This window comes from Caloenas nicobarica, chromosome Z (assembly GCF_036013445.1).
Source record: "Caloenas nicobarica isolate bCalNic1 chromosome Z, bCalNic1.hap1, whole genome shotgun sequence".
In the NCBI taxonomy this organism is placed as follows: Eukaryota; Metazoa; Chordata; class Aves; order Columbiformes; family Columbidae; genus Caloenas; species Caloenas nicobarica.
Genome location: NC_088284.1, coordinates 9238458 through 9261184, shown reverse-complemented (window position 1 = coordinate 9261184; position 22727 = coordinate 9238458). Strand labels below are relative to the sequence as shown.

The window sequence follows — 22727 nt, the reverse complement described above, 5'->3', positions numbered from 1 at the left end:
TATTTAACCAATTGCAGTTCACAGCTCTTGGTTTCAATTCTGACCGCTCATCAAGCAAGATTTCCAATTTACAGACAAAATATTAAGTTCCCGGCTTCATGCACAGGGAAAGCAGACACACATGGCAAGCAGGCTTGCATCCAAATCCCCACACTGTCTCATGCTGCTAAATCAGAGATAGCATCTGTAATGTGACTGACAGAAGGTTCCCATCATCACAGGACCGAGCGGGCTTGCAGCAGGGATGGGGAGAACCAGCCTGCTGGGTGCTGGGGTTCCTGGATATGCACTGGTGGCAGCTCACCATGGCACCAGGGCCAGGAGAAGGGTGCGTGCTGTGGCCAGTCCTGTCCCCACATCCTCTGTGTATCTGACCGACCTTGCTTGCACCTCCCCTGCCCAGCTTGCCTCTAGCTCTGCTCTTATCGCTCTCTTATCCCTTCTTCATCCTCTTCAGAGAAGAACTCTGTTGTTGCACAGGCTATGTCAGTGTCATTAAGATCTATTCAGTCCATACACTTTCCACACCTATTTTGAAGGTCCAGCAATCAGCAGTCACATTTCCTACGCCAGCAAAGAAATACATTATTTCCCACTAAGATCCAACATAGTTTCCTGATTCCTATTAAATATTTAGTTAACTTTTTTGACTGCTATACGTCAATAGAACAGGATTCAAAGATCCAAGCAACGAAACAATAGCATTACAACTTCTCTGCCCTTTTAAACCTCAGGCTAACATTTTCCAACATCTCAAGGCCTTCAGGGACTCTTAAATTTTATAAGTGAAGTTTTCTCCACAAAGTAGCACTGGTACAATTAACAGACAAATACAGTTACTTATACTTTGCTTGCAGACACCAGAAAAGAAATAAACAACCTGAAAATGCACAATAAGATGGTTTGGATCTTAGGTAAGAGGAAGAGGAGGGAGAATAACAATACAACACTAGAGGAGAATCTATTTAGCAAGCAGCAGTGAGAGCAGAAGACAGAAAGTAAGCTCAGCATCTGTATGAAGTAGAGAGGGAAAAGCAGCATCAAAGCAGAAGCAGCTCCTTTTCAGACAAACATTACAAGATCTGCAAGGGATGCTTTGCAAGAGAATTTCTAACCCACAAAAATCCATACCCAATGCACAATTTAAAAATAACCATCTACCGAAACTGAATATCCAGAAGGTACAGTCCAATACCATCTCAAGACATTGAAGTAAAAAGATCAGGGATTTTGTTCATTATTGTTGAAGATACTTAGGAAGAAGCATTTGGACACTCACCTTGCCTAACCTTGAAGTGGCTCAAAGAGTGTCCAAAAGGTTTTGAAAAAGGTACAGACATGCTGCAGAATATCTTATCCAGCATCTCTGCCACAGCAGTGTCTTGCGCTTTCCACCACCTCCACCATGCCTAAATGAGCCCACAGTTTCCGGATGGACTTCGATGGCTCAGGAGAGCCTTTCCAAAAAACGGCGAAACCTCATCGTGTGAGACACAAGATTTCCTGCAGCGGGGCTGTAACTCTGCAGCGAGCTCTCCCAGTGACTAAGGGCAACCAGAAAGCTGCTGATCTTGACCCCGGTTTCTAGAGCAAGCACATGGCAAACCTTCCCAAACGCAGCCCTTCCTGCCTACTCTTCCCTCCAGGAGAGGACAAGGAAGCAAACACATGACAGATGTTTGTTGGTCACTAAATGCCTCGCGGTGCTGCAGCGAGGAGTGTTGTGTCTGGTCCTCAGCAGACCGGTGCAGCTGCTGCTGCAACAGCCTGTTAGTGGACGCAGAGCTCGGTGTGGGGAGCAGGATTGCAGCTAAGGACTGCTCCAACAAGGAAGCCTCTGACAGATTGAGGTATCTGGACCTCAAAGGCACCCTGGCTGGCCCACAGATGCTCTTCCCACTCTTCTGTACTTCTGTGCATGCATTGAGTGACTGAAGCGACCTCTCTGATGAGGATACAGTGGCCTTCTTTACTCTTGGGACATCAGAGGTTAATTGCCCTGCTTGCACTGGGCCAGGGAGGCAAGGCAGGGCTGGTAGCAAGAAGAAAGTAGGACAAAGCTGGGGCTGGAGAGGAAGGTCCTTGGCAGACATCGCACTGACCCAGTATGAGAGATGCGGATCATTTGTGTTAGCATAGAGATTTTGCGCTAAATGACCTTTACCATCAGGTTTCCGGTCTATTAGCCCTTCAGGATACATTCTCGCACTTCCCAGCTGATGGTCCTCATCCCTATCTTGAGTTCGGCTTCCTTGGTTCCAGGCCTCTGTTGCTCTCCTTTCTTCTCCAAATTTCTGTTTCACCTCAGGAATTATCCCATAACAGTATCCTTGCAGAGTCGAATGAGCTTTTTCCACTGAACTACCCCTAGCAAACACCTATTTTGTGCCCCTTAGCAGTGAAGGCAACAGGAAGGGTCTTGAGCCTGTTCTGAGACAGCTGATCTTTATTCTGACCTTGATAGCAACCTTCCGTCTTTTCTTTTTCTTTCATTTCCTTTGCATCAAACCCTTTGTTTGCCTGAAGCCAAAGGAACAAAATATTATGTGAAGCAGTAACATCTCAGAGGCAATGCAAGCTGCAAAATCTGTTTGTCTGACTGCAGATGACAGATTTAGGAGACTGCCCATCATCAGAAATGAAACAATGTGCTGGTGTGACAGTGGATGATGAACAAAATGCTTTTTCTTCTCCTAAGTGCAGTGAATACAATCAGCTTCCTGGAAAGGCCATTTTTTTGTGGAGCTGTGCCCAGCAGAGTGGGGTGGAAAAGAGCAGGTCATGCTGACCTTAAAGTGATCCCGTAACCAAACTCATTTACTTCCATCAGCAAAACAAGACCACAGTGTAGACTTATTGAAGGACTTAGATTAGAACATAGAAAGTAAAGATGGAGAAGGGATCACACAATTATGGGACAGATTCCAGCAAGCAAGTCTCAGGTGTGTTTTATCTGGTTTACATTTGAGATGAGACTTCCAGAAGTTCTACTGTGAAACTATTTGGCAAGCTGAGACTCCCTCTAGTTTCCTTTGGCAGTTTGCAGACTTTTATTATCCCGCCTTGTCCTTTTTGTCCTAACCCTGAGCATTACATTTAACCTGAATGGCATTTAGTGAAGAATTAGCCAGCCCTTTTCCCTCCCATGCATGAATATAAGGCAGAAAATAATTATTTGAGGATGCCATCTGAAGCTCCATGGTATCAGCTCCTTGGGGAGGCCAGATCAGCTTCAGTAAATTAACAATGAACCAAGTTGCTTTTCAAACCAGTGATCTCTCCATAGCAATTCCAAACCATGCTGTGCACAGGGGCAAGCCTGCCACAGCTGAGATTTGCTCTAAGCACAGACAAACGAAATGTTCCTTTTGCAGATCTCAGGGTCAAAACTCTGCAGTGGGAATTTAGTCAGTAAATCTAATGGTAAGTAACTAAAAAAAATATATATTCCCAACCTTCTGCAGCAGTATTTGCTCTGTACTAGTCCCAGCAACAAGCAGAAATAACATTATTTTGGTTTGATGTGAAAGTGAACTAGAAGCAGACAGTGGAAACAAATCTGTTGAATAAGATGTGTTTTAGAAGGGAGACTGAACAGCAGAAACAAACACTGACGCAGCAGATAGTTTCAGTTATCGATCCCTGGCTCTGAACTGCCCCAGCCTCCAAATACTTCAAATCTAAAATATTTAGTATATATCCCAGTGATGAAAGGTTACTAAAAAAAAAAAAGCACTCTTCCCTGCTGTAAATAAACTCTAATCATCACCTTTTTTAAAAAGAAGGGAGAAAGTAAGAACAAAGCTGAAAAGCTGGCAAAGGGAGAGGCTCTATGCTGAGAGACCCTTCCCAGCAGTGTGTTCCTTCTCCACGGAGCAGACTGGGCTTGTGGGCTCCAGGTACCAAAGTCTAGTTAGCTTTTCCCACTTTGGCCACCCTCATTAATATCCAGAGCCAAGCTCTGGGACTGAGCCACTGGCTCAAACAAATACCATGCCCAGGGACTTTCTTTCTAGCAGTACTTGCTGCTGGAGATGATGAGAGTGTGAGGATTTTGCTGATTATCAGAAGCATTATTTTGATTAAAGTGGGGTTTAGCTTAACTCCACATAGGCTTTTGCCTAGCAGAACATGACAGGTTTGACACAGTTTCCCAGGAGCTGACTTCATTTAAACTGGTATTCGCAGACAAAGGCTGAATTCACTGACCTGAGAGACCATTTCTAGTTCTGTGTGCCTGTAAGACTTCGGGTTTCAGTGTTGTATTAGCCACATCGCGCTGCACACATACACATTCACATGTCTATGTATGTGTTTATTCATTTCTGGCTTTAGCTCTTAACCAATTGGTAGAAAAGAATTAAAAATGCATAATTCAAAACAAGCCAGAATTTTCCATAATCTACAATGCAGTAGCACTCAAAATACGGAACATAATTGCCAAATCTGTAAGCTATTGCTATGCTCTTTAAAAATATGAGGAGCAGTATCAGGCAGACAACCTCATTCTTAGGTAACAGAATTATAAATTTTGTATTATTTTATTTTGCTCTTAATAATGGACTATGTTACATCAGCTTTGTTTTACGCAAACTTTCTGAGATATTACGAAGTCACTGAAGATGAAATGGCACAATAAAAGAGCTATCAGCCTGCTTTACTCACTTCTCATTTTGCTTCCATTGTGAAATGGCTGTATTGTTTCAAAAGGAAGGAGCCAGGCAGTTCAGAGAACAAAGGCTCCTCATTGTTCAGAAGAACTTTGTTACTTTTCTAATTGGTCTTCAAAGTCATGGGCTAGCAGACTCTATAACAGTGAGGACTGCACAGGACGGTCTGACAAAGACCAGGCTTCAGACTGGTCAAGGTGCTGCTGGGGGAGAACAGAGCATCTTTGAACTAAATATGAGAAACAAGGCATCACTTACTAGAACTATTTAATGCTGAATGAGGAATAAGAATTCAGTGTCTCAACCTAACAGTCCTCCATGTCCCTTTTCCTCCCACCCAATGGAGAGAAAACATTTTCTAAGCCTTTTGGCTGATACAGACAAATGCCTACAGTAAAGATATTTGCAGCAGAGGGACAGGCTCTTCTCCTAACTGCTCACTAGTTTTGTAGCAAGTCAAAAACTGTGAAGTTTACTAAAAATATTGGTACTTCATTCCAGAAGAAAACTAAGAATAATGCTTTTCAGCAGTCGACCTTTGGAAATCAAACAAACAAGCAGGAACTAGAGGCTACTCATACCTACATCTATCCATATCTATGAGGTAGTTTCTCTCATTTTCAGAGCTACCTCCCTAGAGTTTGTGATCATTTTTTTGACCTCTGAGCCACACTGCTGCCATGTGGTACACATAAACCTACCTCTGAAAACACTGTACAGATGGCTTCTACTGCTGAATGTACCTGCTTCTGGTCTGTAGGGATGAAGCCACTAAAAACACCCCGTAAGCATACTCTGTCCTTCTCAGTATCATCTGGGATTCTGGCATCTGTAGCGTGCAGTAACAACTGCTAACCTCCCATAGCATGCCACAGCAAGGCCATGAAAAGCTGCACATAGAAATTACTATTTTGTCAGGCTGTTTTACTAGAAGTTTAAATGACTGCAGGAGAAGCTGCCTCTGTGTGTGTGTGTGCCTGGCACATCGTATTATGATAACAACCCATGGCTGGGTAACATGTTAACTTGTAAAAAGAGCTAAAGATGTTTGCTAGAGGAAAAGCTTTGGACAGACAAGCAGCAAATACAAAATTCAGGTCTTCTCTGAAATGTTACATTTGCATAACCTCTCCGTTTATAGCAAGCACCAGTCTTGCTGTTGGCATATTCCACATTCATCTGCAGTCCCATCAGGATCCCTTGATTTCTTGGACTTTTATTGGAAGATGCAATAAGAAGGAGCTATGGCTGGGGGACAATCCATGCATGGCTTGTGCCAAAGTACAAGGAACACTGGCAGTGTGCCTAGAGGTATGAATGAGTTAGGTAGCCTAAATCAGGTGACAGCAACAGTTAACGGCAGCAACACCTGTAGCCTTGGCTAGCAAAAAATTCTCACCCCTGCACCTCTATAGGCTCATACAGACCCTGTTGAAATAAGTGCCGCCACGCTTTCACTGCTATAAATGAGATCAGAAGTGCATATACCTTCCAGTGCACCAATCTTAACTCAGATTACACATAGACGTAACTATAAAGTTACAGAATCACAGAATCACAGAATCACAGAATGTTAGGGATTGGAAGGGACGTCAAAAGATCATCCAGTCCAATCCCCCTGCCAGAGCAGGAACACCTAGGTGAGGTAACACAGGAAGGCATCCAGGCGGGTTTTTAATGTCTCCAGAGAAGGAGACTCCACAACCTCCCTGGGCAGCCTGTTCCAGTGTCTGTCACCCTCACTGAGAAGAATTTTCTTCTCAAATTTAAGTGGAACCTCTTGTGTTCCAGCTTGAACCCATTACCCCTTGTCTTACTGTTGGTTGTCACCGAGAAGAGCCTGGCTCCATCCTCATGACACGCACCCTTTACATATTTCTAAACGTTAATGAGGTCACCCCTCAGTCTCCTCTTCTCCAAGCTAAAGAGACCCAGCTTCCTCAGCCTTTCCTCATAAGGGAGATGCTCCACTCCCTTAATCATCTTCGTGGCCCTGCGCTGGACTCTCTCCAGCAGTTCCCTGTCCTTCTTGAACTGAGGGGCCCAGAACTGGACACAATATTCCAGATGTGGTCTCACCAGGGCAGAGTAGAGGGGAAGGAGAACCTCTCTCGACCTACTAACCACCCCTCTTCTAATATACCCCAAGATGCCATTGGCCTTCCTGGCCACAAGGGCACAGTGCTGGCTCATGGTCATCCTGCTGTCCACCAGGACCCCCAGGTCCCTTTCCCCTACACTGCTCCCTAATAGGTCATTCCCCAACCTATACTGGAACCTGGGGTTGTTCCTGCCCAGATGTAAGACTCTACATTTTCCCTTGTTATATTTCATTAAATTTTTCCCCGCCCAACTCTCCAGCCTGTCCAGATCTCACTGGATGGGAGCACAGCCCTCTGGCGTGTCAGCCACTCCTCCCAGCTTGGTGTCATCAGCAAACTTGCTGATAGTACACTCAATTCCCTCATCCAAGTCGTTGATGAATATATTGAATAATACTGGTCCCAGTACTGACCCTTGAGGCACTCCACTAGATACAAGCCTCCAACCAGACTCCGCCCTGTTGACCACGACTCTCTGGCTTCTTTCCTTCAGCCAGTTCACAGTCCACCTCACTACCCGATCGTCGAGTCCACACTTCTTCAGTTTTGCCGTGAGGATGCTGTGGGAGACGGTGTCAAATACTTTACTGAAGTCAAGGTAGACCACATCCACCACTCTGCCATCATCTATCCACTTGGTTATGTCTTCATAAAAGGCTATGAGGTTGGTCAAGCTCGACTTCCCCTTGGTGAAGCCATGTTGACTGTCCCTGATGACCCTCTTATCCTTGATATGTCTTAAGATGGCACCAAGGATAAGGTGTCCCATCACTTTCCCAGAGATGGAGGTGATGCTGACCGGTCTATAGTTGCCCGGGTCCTCCTTCTTGCCCTTTTTGAAGACCGGAGTGACATTTGCTTTCCTTCAGTCCTCAGGCACCTCTCCCGTTTCCCAAGACTTGGCAAAGATGATGGAGAGCGGCTCAGCAATGACTTCAGCCAGCTGGATGTAGCAACAGTTAGCTGGATGTAGCAACATATTCACCCCAGTCCTTCACAATATCATCCATCTGGTGACTGTCACAGATACTAGAGTGGTATTACTTTAAGAGCATTGCTTGCACATCACAGTCTCTAACTCGCTAGAATACTTCAAGGTCAAATACAAGATAGTGTGTCTTGAATCCCAGTGGCAGAAATTCCACAGGCAGCTGCCCCTGGGTTTATTGTGCCCAACAAAGCTCTTTTTAGGGCTGATATATGTGTTTTGCACACTGCTCATCACTTGTTGTCCTGTGATTTTGTATTCAGAACATGAATAGCATTGCATGCTGATATATACAGAGGAGATCAGTTCCTCCCTAGACAGAAGCAATTTATAATAATGAAAGCTAAAGAAAAATAATTGTTTATAGCGAACTTTTGCTGACATGTTTAGTTTCTGTTGAGGACCAAGGATTCATGTAATTGCTTTGCCTTTCTGCATATTTCAAAATTAGCCTGAAATACAACTTAACAATCAATCACTAGCACATGTATTAAACCAGCACCTTTCCCCATACAGCACTTTTCCTGCTTTTCCCCAACTCAGCCCAATTAAAAGTGCAGTTAGAGGAGAGGAAAAGCAGCCTTACCTGCCACACTGGCTCTGTGTGCTTTCCTGACTTAGCATTACTCTTGTAGCTGGGCTGGGAGGTTGCCTTCTTCAGGTTGTAGATGGCCACATTGCCATCATAGAAGCCCACTGCCACAAGGTAGGGGTAGTCATTATGGAAGTCCAGGCACATGATGCCACTCTCGGTGCTGAAGACGTACTCTGGGAAGGAGGGGTTCTTCATGGTGTAGAGCACGAGCATGCCTTGGCCTTGCTTCATGAAGTCATCTAAATAAGGAGAAGATTTGCTGTTAAATCCGTTTTCAAGATCCTCTGCTATTGAGACATACAATCTGGCAGCACTCACCTATGCCTAAAACCAACGACAATGCAAAGTCACGTGGGAAGGACATCAGTCATGGGACCAAATGGTCACGTTGATGTGACCACATCTGAACATCCTCCATTGATACATCATTCCCAGGATATGGGGACAATGTGCTTATGCAGAAAAACTACTGTTTTGCAGCGTTTTTCTAGGAGAGACACGACAAGCCTTGGAGGAAAGAAGAATCTTGTGGACACTTCTTTGGACTCAGGTGTCACTAACATTGCAGACATGCAGGCAGACAAGCAAGAATAGAGGCATTTCAATTTCTGTATTGGCAACATTTGATATTACAGCCTCCATTGCTTCTTCAAAGAAAAGCATTTCATTGACATATCTGTAAAGCATCATATCCACTGCCATTATACATAACTGTACAATGCAAAAGTTACGACAGCTTTATTTTCTGCTTATGTCCAACATATCTACTTATTTGGCATAGAAGCTCTTTATTTGCCAAGATTTTCCTTTTTTTTTTTCTATTTACTTTCACCTTTTCTTTGTGCTGCCTGAAATTAGCTCTCCCAATTCTCAATAGGACCTTTTTTTTTTTTTTTTAATGTCCTGACTGTCTTTGCAATTCTCAGGTTTTCGCTCATCTAAAAACCATTTCCAAATTCTTTTAAAGAGGAAGAAAATCTGTTGATGTAGATAAGCTCTCCAGGAGCAAAGAAGGAGCTTTCCTAATCTACAAGAACAATGTTCTCTCTGAGACTATCCTAACCATCTCCCCAAGTGCTTTTTCTGACTGGCAAATGCCCTCGGGCACAGAGTATACAGGAAACAAATTTACTCTTTTATCCACCATATGTCGTGTTTCCAAAACAGTCACCTCCTTTTAAAAGTGCTTCCTACCCTTCCTAACATTTTGAACAGCCTGTAGGATAAGGACTTGGTAAATGTGTACCCCAGTGATAACACTAACTTCAGAGAACTCTCCTGGGCAGCAAGCTGATCCCAAATCATTACGCAGGTACAGACACTGCTTACCTCAAATTTATCAGGGCCACATAGAGACCATTCAAAGAACCAGTAAAGAAACTCTCACATCAACAAAACTGTTACCGCTGCTTTGTATTTGGATTGTGCAAATATTCTGTTTTCATAGGTCTCTCTGTACACTGGGGCCAGGCAGGGAAAATGGCTTCTTTATTTTACAGAAAGGTGAGATTCCAATACTGGCATTACTTTAAATGATTAATATTTTCACCGTATGTTTTTTGGAAGACGGGGAAGCTTATTCCTAGAATTCTAGCTGAAAATGAAGTGAACTAGCTTTCTCCATCAGAGATTTGCCCTGTCCTTTGAATTCACAGAATTGTATTTGTTCTTAGCCAAGTAATGTCATTGAACTGGTATTAAATTGAGGTCCAGCCATGACAAGAATGAATCTCTCCTCTCCTCAGCAGCAGAAACAGTTGGGGAGGCTGCAGAGATGACCTACCAGGAATGACTCACAGCAGAATGGACGATGAAGTCAAATCAGTCAGATAGCCTTTGAACTCAACCTGGTCTGTGCTCTTATTTCTCCTGGAGTGTGCTGACCAGGCAGGAGTATTCCAAAAAGTCTGCATTGCACATTCATTTTCTATCTGTCAGAAAGCTGTTCCCCATGCCCCCTGCACAGGCAGCAGAGGAGACACCTGTTCAGAGGGTGATTCAGCCATTGAAGATTTGAACAGGGTTTTGGAGGTGCTTCTCTCTCCACTGGTCTGGCTGTATCACAGCCACATTCCTCAATTAGGGATGATGGAGAAGGCCTTTATTGGATAAAACAACTGAGCAGCTTCAGCAAGTCCACCTGGAGGTCAGCCTTGCAGGGGTAAAGCAAGGTCTTGGGAAGAAGCTCTGGCAGGGCGAAACACGGGATTCAGTTTGCATATTAACACATCCAAACACAGGTCTACCTGTAGCTGTCTGTCTGTGCACTCAGAGTTTAATCAGTAGAGATCAGTAGAGATCAATCAATCCACTTCACTGAGTGTAGAAAACTCACCTTAAAGAATACCCCTATATTAGGTCTGTTGATTTACTTTTTGGGCTCCACTGACTGTAATGGCCAGCCCTCCACTGACTGTTAAACCCATTTTAATCCAAGAGCTGAATCTTACTCATTGCCTCCTTTATGTTATGAAATATCACAGACATAGGTTAAATCACAGATGTGTGAATAGTGCATGTAAGTCTGGATAATATGATTGGTAAAGTACAGCCTATTTTTGATAAAAGGCAAAATGATGAGAATAATCCACAATTAACACTGAAGCATGGCACATAAATCTCAGTAAAACAATAGCCTTCTGAAAGCAGGCATGTAAATTAATTGCAATGAAAGGTGAATTCTCACCCAGACTACTAAACTGTAACATACCAAGATGTATAATAAACGAAAAAAAAGGGCATATTTCATTAGTGATATTTGATGTTCCAGAATGGCAGGGATAGAACAGACCCACAGCAGCATATCTGTCTGTGTTAAGCTTTGAAGCCTTTTCAAGAGAAAGAATTGTGGTTTTCAGTAAAAATTAGCAGAGCACTGCAGTGTGCCCCAAATCTTGTGCAGTCTGTCTCTCAGGATGGAGGGAGCTTACTGGAACAATGTCAGAAGACCACAGAGCACATAGCAAAGTAGAGGGTCCAGACCCGAGAGCTGAGAACTGGAGACGAAAGCAGCAGCTTCAGACCTGAGACTGCTGCTCTGCACCCAATGGGTGCACCAGCATGCACTGGAAGAGTAGAGAGTATCTGCCCCACACAGACCCGCAAAAGTGCAAACTGGCTCTTTTTCTGAGATACGAGGGCTGGAGATACTAGAGACATCAGACTGTTATTCTGACAATCAGTGCCATCAGGAATTATTCTTCTAGTTCACAGGAGGACACAAAGCAGCACAGCAAGAAGAAGAGAGTGAACTTGCTGTAATGAGGAAGAGTCGCGTGTTACGAGCATCCTCGGTGTTCAACAGAATGGAGGTTAAATTTCAGACCCTGACATGTATTAAGTGTATGTGGGAAAAGAAGTTTTGTTAATGAAAGATGCAGATAGCATGATTACTGGTCTTCACCTGGAGAACTGAACCTGTAAGCATCACATGCAATCAAAAACAGCTTTCAAACCAACTATTATCGCAGACTAAAATATTCACCTGCATCTGCATTTAAAGCTGAATAGATTCAACCCAAACCCTTTTCAGAAAAATACCAATTTAGTGGTAGCAAAGTACCTCAGAATGTCATTGTGGCATCACCAAATAGTTCATGCAAACCAAAAATATGAGAAGCATCTAAATCTTTTGTTTTGATGCTTACTAAGTGTCTGTTTTACCAGATTTTTCATTTATAATTTTCCTTAGCTGAATTTAAAAGAATGAGCAAATGTTCAATACCAGATCAAAATATTTTGTTTGCTGGACAGATATTTTTTTAGTTGCATCCTTCTCTTTTGGTTCAATAAAAGCCCCATAAGACATACATGGTTTTCTTCCTTTTCCTCCAAAATGCTTAGTGGCTGAACCACAAAGCTCAACACAACAGTATCCTCAAGTTAAAAACTACCATGCTTGGGTTAAATACTGCATTCACATAGTAAATCTCAGTGTGGGGACCCTCCATAGACATGAGTCAAAGTAGATATTTTTACTACACCAGAAGCCAGTGCTTTCTTATGTGATAAACTGACAAATTACCTTCTCTTTGGAGGATTTAAAACCCAAAACACTGCAGCCTTATATCTTAGATCCTGTGATACATGGCTTTCTATAAATTAAGTCTGCCAGCTGTCTCATTGATATGGCTTGAACCAAGAAATTGCTATGCTAAAAGAAACCACAGCTGCTTAAAATTAGTCCCTTCTCCTCCAAGAGCCCACCTAAAAAAAGAAGCAAGATAGTGAAACACAGTTGTGAACAGCTGCTTGTTTCTGAGCATCACAGCTGCACAAGCACATCTACTCTCCTTTCCTAGATATGCCCATGCTTTGACGAGCTTACTGGCTGGGACTCTATCCTTTAGGCTTGAAATTCTGAGAAGCCGAGGGAAGCGACTGGCTGTACTTTACACTCAGTTAGGCGATCTCCTCTGGGGAGAAGAGATCAGTTTCAAAGACAAAAATTTTGGTAACCAAAGAAATGGCTCAGCTGTTCACTTGCCTTTCAGATATTTAAAGTGTAGAGTACAAAAAAGGTTATCTGCAGGCCAGCAAATTTATCCAGGCAAATTATTATCATTATACAGGTCTACAAAACCTCGAGCACAAACTAAGAATTCACCTGCGTCACAGCCTGCATGGCACAGACAGATCACAGAATCACAGAATCATATTATAGAACGGTTTGGGTTTGAAGGGACCTTAAAGATCATCCAGTTCCAACTCCCCTGCTATGGGCAGGGACACCTTCCACTAGACCAGGTTGCTCAAAGCCCAGTCCAGCCTGGCCTTGGATGTCTCCAGGGATGGGGCATCCACAGCTTCTCTGGGCAGCTGTTTCAGTGCCTCCCCATCCTCATGGGGAAAAATTTCTTCCTTATATCTAATCTAAATCTACCCTCTTTCAGTTTAAAGCCATTAGCCTTTGTCCTGTCACTACACACACTTGTAAAAAGTCCCTCTCCAGCTTTCTTCTAGGTGCCCTGTAGGTACTTCAAGCCTGCTATAAGGTGCCCCCCAAGCCTTCTCTTCTCCAGGCTGAACAACCCCAACTCTCCCAGCCTGTCCTCCCAGCAGAGCCGTTCCAGCCCTCGGATCATTTCTGTGGCTCCTCTGTCCCTCTCCAACAGGTCCGTGTCTGTCCTGTGCTGCGGGCTCCAGAGCTGGACGCAGGACTGCAGGTGGGGTCTCACCAGAGGGGCAGAATCACCTCCCTTGACCTGCCAGACACACTGCTTTTGATGAAGCCCAAGATAAAACTGGCCTTCTGGGCTGCAAGCGCACATTGCCAGCTCATGTTGAGTTTCTTGTCAATGAACATCCCCACATCTCCTCAAGGCTGCTCTCAGCAGATGACCGAGCCAGTCACAAATTAATGAATTCTCAACATTTTTTTTTTCCTATCAGTGAGCAAAACCTGTGCAGCATGGCACTGAGCACAGGCTCATCTAACCCACCGAAAAACATGCCGGGTGAGCTTGTGCTGCTTCAGCAAGACTCTCTCCTGGCTCATTTAAATAGCTCTGCCAACTCCACACTTTGCTGCTGTCGCAGAATGGGCGTGCCATAGGAGGGGAAATGGCTGGCACTTTGAGATTCACTGTATGCCAATAGCTCAGAAAAATCAGGGAACAACAAATCTTTCCAAGGAGCTCAGAGTTTGGGCAATGTGCTGAATGTGTTTTCAAAGGCTCTTGAGGAGTAACAATAATAACTGGAAGTTTTAGAGCACTTCAGGGTGCTTTAAGTCTGTATCTGCAGCACTCCTTGTTACAGCCAAGGGAATGAGAAAGGGCAATGGGAGGGACTGCCCAAGACACTACTGCTATCTGAAAGAACAGGGAGCAGACCTGGGACTTCACAGGGCTCTGCCAAAGGCAGCCCCACCTCAGGATCCCTGACACATTTAAACTGAGATCACTGATGCCCATTCTGTTCCTACTCCTTAAAATGCCCAGAAGTACTTGAGTATGTTTGCTGTGTTGATACAAGCCCTGATCACTTACGGATCTGGCTGTGAAACACACTGTGGGCAGGGAAAAGACTAACACTGAACTTTCAAAACAGTCCCTTCCCAGAAAAGAAAGTGTTTCGAGAATTCACTGCCTTGTAGCTCAAGGCCAGAAAGCCTGGCCTCTTCTATTTCGCAGCTCACAAATGTTACTGGTATATCCTGGTTCGAGCCTGATAACTTGTTTTTGGCTAGTACATGCATACTTCATCTGAATATCTGAAGAGACAGAGAAGCCACTGTTTCATTTTGCAGTTTGTTTCAAGGTTTAATTGCTTTGAGTGACTGAACACCTGCACATAATTCCTTATTTGACTTCCCACTGATAATTCTCACTATGCTATCTTGAATGAATGAAGGACTTCTTTCATATCTGGTGCTTTGTCTTCATTAAGATACCTTAAAACTGACCACTAGTCACATTTCAGCATATTTTTCATAAACTTCACAGCCTGAAGTAAAAAATCCTGTTTATTTTCACCAGCCTTGCATCAAGAGTCCTGCTCAGCAAAAAGCTGGGAGCCAGCAAGAGCTTTGCCACACCAGTCAAAGGTGCTGCCTTCACAGCTGCAAACAGCCCCTTCTCGGCAGACATGGGAAAGAGCAGAATATTAAGAAATTTTCCACAGATATGTGGACAACATCACATGAGCTTGTAATAGGGCCAAAAAAACCCCCACTTGCAGTCCAAATTTCAACTGGATATTGTCCTCTCTCCACCTTAAGGGCACCTTCTCCAACTCTCAAATCAATGTGAGGCTCTTTACTGAACTATCTACAGTTTTTCTGCATGCCTTGAAAAACGTTGGCTCCAGAATCAAATATAATATTCCAGTATCAGTCTCACTAATGCTTAAATCATACCTCTGCTGCCACTCAGGACTCCCTGTTTGCAAGCCAGGATCTTGTTCATCCTTCTTGCCAAGGTATCACACTGGGAACTCAAATCTATTGCTTGTCCATAAAAGCCTTTTTTAATTTTTCCTTTTTTATAGAGTTGCTGCCTTCCAAAACATAGCAGTCCTCTTTGTTTAGAGAGGTATAATGTTATATTTAGCTGCATTAAAATGCATTTGGTTTGAATAATTCCAGCTTACTACAAGATTAATCGCTCTGTATGACAGCCCTGTTCTCAGCATGATTTACAACTCCACCTGCCTTTTCATCAGTCACACATTTCATCTGCTGTGAGTTTATATTTCCTTCCAGAGGACCAACGAAAACAATGCCTTGCTCCAGGGCCGCCACACATCCCAAAAGCACCCCCTCCAAAATACTGTTGCAGATGATAACTCTGCTGGCATTCATTTTCTGACATTAGTCAGTGGAAGTTGAACCCCTTGGTTGAGACCACCTGCGCTGGGCTGAACTCAGCAAGCCCAGGGAAATATGTGCTCTCTGATTAGCACCATTAACATGGCAAGATCTGCAAGCTCTGAACAAGCCCATCAGTGCAGTGGAGGGAAATCATAGATCATTTTGGTTTATGCTGATTCAGATGTTTGAATGTCAAATTTAACATTCTGCTTGACACCTTTCACCAGCTGCTGGACTTATGCCTGGTATGCCTGGTATTTCTGATGCAGTTAATGTTATTAGCTGGGGCTCTGGTTAGGAAGCACAGAACTTGCAGTTTGGATAGGAGATGGAAGAGGGGGGAAAAAAAAGGAAAAAAAAAAAACACCAGAATTTCTAAGTCTTTTGGACGTTTTAGAAAAGACAAAATTGACAGATGACAAGGCAAGCTATAATTTATAAATGTCCTGAGGCCATGTCACAGTCCTAGTAACTGCTGTGGGCTCTGCATATGTCAGAGGCAAGACACACACCTCAGAAACATGGATAGGTACAAACAGCCGTTAAGAAAATGAGCTGTCAGGTATGTTTGCATCTCACTGTAAAATTCAGTCTGGCAAAGTAATACAAGAGAGACCACAGTCAACTGGGCCAACAAAAACAAGAGATTTAGGAAACGCCTGGAACAATGAACTGTTTATCATTGCATGTGAGAGCAAAGGCTCAGAAGCAGATAAAAATAGGGGAGAACAGGATGAAAAGATGTAGCTCCTTCCTGAAAACAGCAGGAGGATCTGGCTTGCAGCTCAGCTCTCCCCTGGTTCACATAAGGTGAGCATTGAAAAAAAGAGAAGGAATATGAGACTGGGCTGAGATTGCAATGCCGTAGGTAAAACCAGAGTTTTCTCCTTCTGATCAGATAGGGTTTTGCATTATAGGTCTAGCAGGCACTACAATTATTTTTTAAATTTTCTTCTTTAAATAAGATAATCATAGGGGCTTAGTTTTACAGTGTAAATAGAAATTGTGCAATGGCCCATATGTTATGAACACTAACTTAAACTCTGAAGATACTCAAGGAAATGAGAGAAAAGTCCGTATCTTTCCCTTGTACTATAAAGGTACAAGACTAGCAAAAGGGAGATTTGTATTCCAGACCCTGCTGTGCCAAGACCAGCTAATGTGGTCTTAGTCAATACTTCTCACAAGACTTCTGAGGATACACATCACAAATGAAGGAGGAAAGAAGTGACTAATGGGGGCTATAAAAGTTCCATATATCAGTAATATCAAAAGCAACACTCCTATTGTTTTCAGGAATGCATTTATGGTTGACTTGCAGCTAGACAGACTAATAATTTCACATAGCTCGCTCCCATGGCGCCTCAGAAACCAGGGAATGGAGGGCACTTCCCAGCTCCAAAACCCAGGAGAAAACGTTTATCTCCACAGAGAACTCGAACTGGGAAGCTGTACAAGTGCTAATCCTACCATTACACATTGGCAGTTGGCACAAGCAGCTGAACTCTTGCTCCTGCCTTCCTTGTTTTGGTCAGCTTAACCTGCAATCTTGATAGTGTTTCACTATTTAATACCCAAGGCTCTATTTCCTCTCTCCCTGTTCTAAAAAACTGGCATACTTGTTAACATTTGCAACCAACTAAATATTTAAGAGTGCCATCATGTGGCCAAGCGGGGGGCTTCTAGGAGGCACACGTTCAGAAATCCCCAGCATCATGCAACAAATGGATATCTATAAGTGTGCTGCCTTTGGATAATCACACCAGCCTGCTGTTACTGCAGACAAGCCAGGCTGCCAGCATCTCAGTATTCCTGACCTGAAGAGCTCTGAGGGGGATGCACACACTACAGGAGACACTTTTGTATTCCATAATTAAACAACAGAAATGTTAGAATTTAATGATGGTGCTGTAGCCTCTTGAAAGCTGACAGATGCCTGATGAGAGATGGACATGTACAGCCCAGACTGTGGAGAAGGCAATTAGAAATGATACTGCAGCTCAGACAAGTTTTCTGAAGGCATTTGGCAGAAGACACAGATTTGATTGAGGAGCAAAGATGAAGCAGAGTTGTACACACAGGCCAACCTGCAGTCAATTTTGCACAGGAATGTACTTCAAGAAACCATTAATATTAAGAGCAGCCATTACAATTCAGACACCTGCCTCTACCCCTTTTCCAGCAGTGGTTAACATCAAACACTTAAGGAAGTGTGTAAAAACAGGGCATAAAAACAGTGACTTTTTTTCCTATAATACTGTCTAGGCCCCTACTAATCTGTGGTTAAGCATCTCCCAGGTCCCTAACAGTCCTCTTCCTATTCCCCTGTGCAGCCAGCTACCAATCATTAACTGGACAGTATCTTTCAGCATTCCCCTTTGTAAAAGGCTGGAATACACACCAGATATTCAGTTCTTCTGACAGTAATATTGTTTGTTTGTTTTTGTTTGAGTTAGCTTGCTTGTTGTTTTGGGGTTGGTTTTTTTTTAGTACATGAAATATTGTGCGTCTCAAGCAGATATGTGAAGCATATGACTGGTGGTTTGTATACGTGGTTTTTAAGAGCTACTAAAAGTAGATTTCAGAGAAAAACTGTATAGTTTTCTAAAAAAACCTGAATGAAAACAAAAGTAACTTTTAAATTTATTAGTCTCAAATAAAGCTAGTTTGCAGTGTTTATGGTAATACAGCAATGGCTTTCAATCCTTTTATTGGATAACAAAGGCAGGAGAAAAAAAGGCAGTTATTGCAAGAGGAGAGAGGATCCTTCAAAGTGAAATTTCGAAAGAGCGACTAGCTGTTACAAGGGAATGGAACTGGTCCAAAAGGCTCACATAAAGCATCAAGTATCTATGCAAACCACGGAGCAATTTGGCTCACGCTTAGGTATGGTGGAAAAAGGACGAAAAGGAAATAAAAGAATCACAGAATAGCTGTAGTTGGAAGGCACTTCTGGAGACCATCTGATCCAAATCCCCCTGCTTAAAGTGGTGTCAGCTAGAGTACGATGCCCAGGACTGTGTTGAGTGAGGTTTTTAATATCTCCAAGGAGGTATCTCCAGAGCCTCTCTCGCCTGTGGAGACATTGTTCCATTGCTCAGCCACCCTCACAGTAAAGAAGTTCTATCTTATGTTTAAAGGTACTTTTCTCTATCTCAGTTCATGTCCCTTGTCTTTCTCCTTTGATTTGATACCACTGAGAAGAATCAGTCTCTGTTTTTGTTATTCCCTCTCATCAGGTATTTAGACACATGTGAAAAAACTTCCATCTTTCTCTAGTGACATTCACCTTCATAGACCCCCACCTCTGGGAAGCCTACCACTATTTAAAACAAACCAAATTATGAGTCCGGCCAACACCACGGATTCACTGTGGGAATAAGAGGGGAGTTTAGCTCCCCATTATCTCCCATTCCTACCAGCCAGGCTGCTGCTGGTCAGTCTGATTTCCCTCCAGCATCTCTGCAGTAGAGGAAGAAGCCTGGGACTGTACAGCTTCTAGAAAGTATGTGCTGTTCCAGAGCATCACTCTCCTACCCTCTGTGAACCAAGGTGGGGAAGAGAGTGCACGCGGGCACCTCCTCTGTACATGAAGGGGCTGTATCTGGCCCTGGGCAAGACAAAGTTGAACTGCCTGGGAAACTGGACACAGAAAAACACGCAGACACTTCGGAGAGAAAATGCCATGTTACAAGGTGAAAAACAGCTCCCAGTGTTTTGCCAGGTTGATCCTGTTCTTCTGAGCACAGCCTTACAGCTTGGACACAAAGAGAGCACCAAGGGTGCCCAGGAAGGCTGAAATTAACATCTCCAACCTCCAAAATCCTTGGCACCCACAGTCTGGCATCCACAGTATCAGCATCTTGAGAACCTACTGCGCTGGCTTCTCTTTTAAGAACTCATCAAATAATAAAAAGGCTAATACAACTGTCCCTCTCTTGTACAGTGCTGGAAACCACTTCATCAGGCACCCTTTGATGAGAGGAGATGGAGAATGCCAATGAATCCCAGTCAGCTCTCTTTTATCTGGAGGAATCTGATGAGAATAACTCAAGACTGAAGGAGCTGGCAATAGCTCTTGGAGCAACAACTGCTGCCTTTCTTTCATGACAAGTGAGACTCTTTCCAACAGCAGTCACTTGCTAAGATTTAGCAATGATCTAAATCCAGTGCGATAACGTTGAAAAATAAAGGATGCCTAGATCACCCAGTCCTACACACAAACAAAACCTCAAGTTCTTCACACAGGAAAGTTGTATTCTCCTTATCTTATAGCCAGGAAAACAGAAGTGTAGAGGAGTTGCTGAAGACACAACTCAAAGCTAGTTACATGATTCACCATTTAGATTCCACACTGATTCAAAGATTTAAGCATTCCTGAATAATTTTTTCCTGCCTTCTCTAGTTCACTTCATCCCACGTATCCTAAAACTCTTACCTTCTTTCATATATATTACAGCAAAGTGATACCTTGACAACAAAATGTGCAGCACTCAGAATAATTAAAAAAAACCCCAAACCAAACCACACAACACCCCCAAAAAAAACAACAAACAAAAAACCCCCCACCATGGAACATGAAGATTTTTTTACACTATTCTGGTGTTAGAAGCTTCTAAACACTGAAAACTTGCTCTGCATTTATTCTTCAATGGCCAGAAATTTTAATGTATTCCTGATAGAATCTTAACTTGAAGTGTCCTATAATATGAGTCAGTGGAGGTTAACATCCAGATATTCCTGGGTATATTTGGACAGTCTGGCAGCACAGCAAACATTACCAAGCATGAAGTGGAGAATTGAAAACTATAATTGAGTTCCCTACATAGGGATCAGCAGAGAAAAATGTTATACTGAAGAATATGTGGTTTTGTTTTGCAGCAGCGAAGACCCAGAGGTAAGCTAAGAAGAATTTTGACTTCAAGTTTCAACTCTAACGAAAACAATAAATTAGATAGATTTCCTTCAGGTTTTTACTGATCCACTCTTTTGAAAAATTATGCTCACTTATCTCCAGAACAAAAGACAGAAAAGTATTTGAAGAAAAAGTCTTTAATGGGGCTTTATAAAATTTCTTTGTACCATTCTGCCCTAGGAATACTGATAAGCTATCTAACTTGAGGAGCTTACAAAGTAACTTACATATTGCTAGAACTAATGATGGAATGAGCACAATGCAGATTTACAAATTCTAAAGCCAAAGGAGATCGTTGTGATGAATAAATCCTGTATTTGTTCCTGTGCTTAATTATTTCTACCATTAAAAATTCAATTTGTTTCCAGCTTTCTAAGATCCCCGAATTCTACTTCCAATTACTAGATTCTCCTAGATGAAAAGTAAGATGAAAGAGTTCTGTTCTGTAAGATATCTACTTCCTTTCCCTTCAAGTAACTGACAGGCAGTAATCAAATCAGTACTTAAACTTCTCCTTAATAAGCTAAGTTGAGCTGTTTAAGTGTTGAGCTGCTTAAGGCAGTTTCCAAACATAAGTCATATTGTGGCTTGTCTCTGAACCTTTTCCAATTTTAATATCCATTTTGAAGAGTAAACTGTTAATAGCTAGATACAACATCCCAGTAAAGGTCTCACCAGCATCATACATAGAAGTAGCACTTCCTACCTCCTGCAGTTCTCTAGTATACAGCATCCCACGTCAGACCCCCTAAGATACATGTCGGGAACTGCTCTTCCAGATTTAGCTAGGAGTCTTCTTTCTCAGAGTGTACATCAAGGTAGCAGAACATTTTCAAGTCCAGTTTCATGACTGACACAAAACAATCTGATTGTGGGCTGCAGCTAAAAATGCTGATCCTTCCTTCCCTCTGCTGTTCTTCCTTCCCTCCTTTGTGTTCTAGCCCCAGTGACCCTGTGCTTGCTGATATGGCTGAAAAAAACCAATCATTTTAAATGGCACTGTCAACTTAGGGTAGTGATGGTGATATTGCATGCATATAACTCTCAATCTATATAACTAGCAGTTTTAAAATTAAATCTAAGGAGGACTAGGTCTCAAAGCTGCCTAGTGACCCAGCTCTCTGACTGGATACTAGCCAGCAAAGACAGACAGCTGACTTAGCAACCTTCCTGCTCTTCGCAGGAGCAAGGGTTGGTTGGGACAAGTTAGGGGCTCTCCAAAACAGAATGATGGTGTGATGGCACTAATTGAGAGAAGCAGCACTCTGGGTTTAATAACCTCTATGTAAAAAATGCCTCTAGAGCCACTGCTCCTCTACAGTTATTGCTGGAATAGACCTTTACGTTTCTAGGACTGCCACATGGGATCTGAGATGAATGCAGCTCTGGATACATGTTGTTTTCTGTGAGTCCCTTGGCTTCACTTTTTCATTGATAAGAATGGAAGCAGCATTGCCTGATCTCATTTGGTAGGACATGGACAGCCAAGGCAGAAAGGACCTCAGACACCACAGCAATGGAGACCTTTTAAGTAACTAAAACAGGCAGGCAGAGATCTTGCCCCCTCTGCAATGCCAGGTCACTGTGGAGGAGCCCCCACATCACATCCACTGGCTTTGCAGTCAGTCTAAACAACAAATGGATAACTGCAGCACCAGGCTGGAGGGCAAGGGCAACTAGAAACCAGTTCTGCTGGGAGAACTGCAGTACAGGTTATCCAGCCCATAAGTATTTCTACTTTAACCCATCCTGCAGGCCATGTTTGGCCTGGAGAAGGGTCACATCTTCTCAATAGCTTGTTAGTTTCTTTATGTTCTGTAACAGCTTGATGTCATAGCTGGAGTAGAAAGGGCTTCAAATGAATAGTAAAAAGCTGACCTCTGGTGTTTGGAGCAGGCGTATAGAGAGAAGACAGCAAGGAAGGTGAGCTCCTGTGCTCCTGAGCACTGCTTCACAGTCTGTAGTTATCTGGTAGATTCACTCGCTAGCATTGCTTCAGACAAATGAACAAAATCAGCTGATGAATGAAAGCAACATGTAGCAACAGGCTACAGTGCTTGGCAGGAGTATTGCTGTTTTCATTTCTATGCTTTCATATCAGTTCTTCTTCCACAAAGCATCTAATCAGCAGATGCTGTACAGCAG

General features: G+C 43.1%; 1 protein-coding gene across 1 annotated transcript in view; it reads right to left on the bottom strand.

The window, feature by feature from the left end:
* Positions 1-22727, bottom strand: part of DNAI1 (dynein axonemal intermediate chain 1) — a 138982-nt gene that overhangs the window by 71732 nt on the left and 44523 nt on the right. Inside the window, exon 12 of the mRNA XM_065657914.1 lies at positions 8347-8594. Within this exon, the coding sequence (XP_065513986.1) occupies positions 8347-8594 (248 nt within the window). The remainder of the gene's footprint in view (positions 1-8346; positions 8595-22727) is intronic.